The sequence below is a fragment of the Colobus angolensis genome, unplaced genomic scaffold (assembly GCF_000951035.1).
Source record: "Colobus angolensis palliatus isolate OR3802 unplaced genomic scaffold, Cang.pa_1.0 Scaffold30, whole genome shotgun sequence".
NCBI classification, from domain to species: Eukaryota; Metazoa; Chordata; class Mammalia; order Primates; family Cercopithecidae; genus Colobus; species Colobus angolensis.
The window spans coordinates 8,290,591-8,292,106 of NW_012116266.1; the positions used below are offsets into that span (position 1 = coordinate 8,290,591).

At 37.4% G+C, this 1,516-nt stretch overlaps 1 protein-coding gene across 1 annotated transcript in view; it reads left to right on the forward strand.

Annotated features, from left to right (window-relative positions):
• The window catches only part of ORC2 (origin recognition complex, subunit 2), a 61,831-nt gene that overhangs the window by 45,841 nt on the left and 14,474 nt on the right, over window positions 1-1,516 (forward strand). The window contains exon 12 of the mRNA XM_011950012.1: window positions 578-819. Within this exon, the coding sequence (XP_011805402.1) occupies window positions 578-819 (242 nt within the window). The remainder of the gene's footprint in view (window positions 1-577; window positions 820-1,516) is intronic.

A 1,516-nucleotide genomic window follows, 5' to 3' on the forward strand; every position in this document is an offset into this window, starting at 1 on the left:
CTAGCTCAACCTCCTGAGTAGCTGCAACTAGAGGCACCTGCCACCACACCCAGATAATTTTTTAATTGTTTTTTTTTTTAAATAAAAATACTTTTGACCAGACGTGGTGGCTTATACCTGTAGTCCCAGCAATTTTGGGGGCCAAGGTGGGTGGATTACTTGAGCCCAGGAGTTCAAGACCAGCCTGGGCAACTTGACAAAAACCCATCTCTACTAAAAATATAAAAATTAGCCAGGTGTGGTGGTGCACAGCTATAGCCCCAGTTTCTTGGGAGACTGATGCAGAAGAGTCGCTTCAACCTGGGAGGCTGAGGTTACAGTGAGTCAAGGGTGCCACTGGACTCCAGTCTGGGTGACAGAGTGACTCTGTCTCAAAAAAAAAAAAAAGTATATATACATATATGAAAAACTTCTTTGCATTTGCCTTCCCAAAATTCTGGGATTACAGGCTTGAGCCAATGTGCCTTACCCCTTTCCTATATTTTTTATAAGCTTAATTTAAGGAAACTGGTTAATAATAAAATTGGTAATAAGAGGTATTGAAGTTTAATTGCATGAATACTGTCTTTCCTAACAGCCTTGGGTTCAACATTGTGCTTTATGGTTTGGGTTCTAAGAGAGATTTACTAGAAAGGTTTCGAACCACTATGCTGCAAGATTCCATTCACGTTGTCATCAATGGCTTCTTTCCCGGAATCAGTGTGAAATCAGTAAGTTTCAAAAATGTTAAAGGGAAAAACATTATATCCTCTGCCAATTCATGCCCCCACATAAATGAGGATGGAGTATTAAAGAATTTTTGTTTTAGTCTTCCCGGTAGTAGGATTGTATAGTGCTTAATACCATGTGTTCGGACTCAGAAGAATCTAGCTTTGAAACCGTCCTTGAATGTCCTATGTTGTAACTGACATATATTAAAACTTAGGAAAATATGTTAGCTTTGTTTACTACATGAGTATCAGTGGTACTTCTGAAGAAGGGAATTATGGGGTCTTCAGTTTTGTTATAAACTATGAAAATGCTTTATTAGGCAAAAACTACATGCTGTGAAAATGCTTTAAAATGCAACAGGATGTGAAGACTATAGTTTTACAATACATTTATCATAGATCATTTTTATTTCAAATGCTTAATATCTCTTCATCATTTGAACATGAAATCTTTTGGGTGCTGGATATTGAGTCATGTAGTATTCCTTTTTAAAAGTGTCTATAGTGTTTGTGTCCTGTTTCCTTTGATAGAACTGTAGTTTTCTAATGTTTCTCATGTTCTTAGGAGCTTTTTCATTTGTTTTTGCTGCCCTCTTATATTACCTATTACATTGACATCTTTGCTATTCTTTTCTGTTTTCTTTTAGCCACAACTTAGGCAAAAAACAATGAATTAGATATAATTCATCGAGTACCAGTAGAATTTTTTTTTTTTTTTTTTTTCCTGAGACGGAGTCTTGCTCTGCCACCCAGGCTGGAGTGCAGTGGCCAGTTCTCAGCTCACTGCAAGCTCCGCCTCCTGGGTT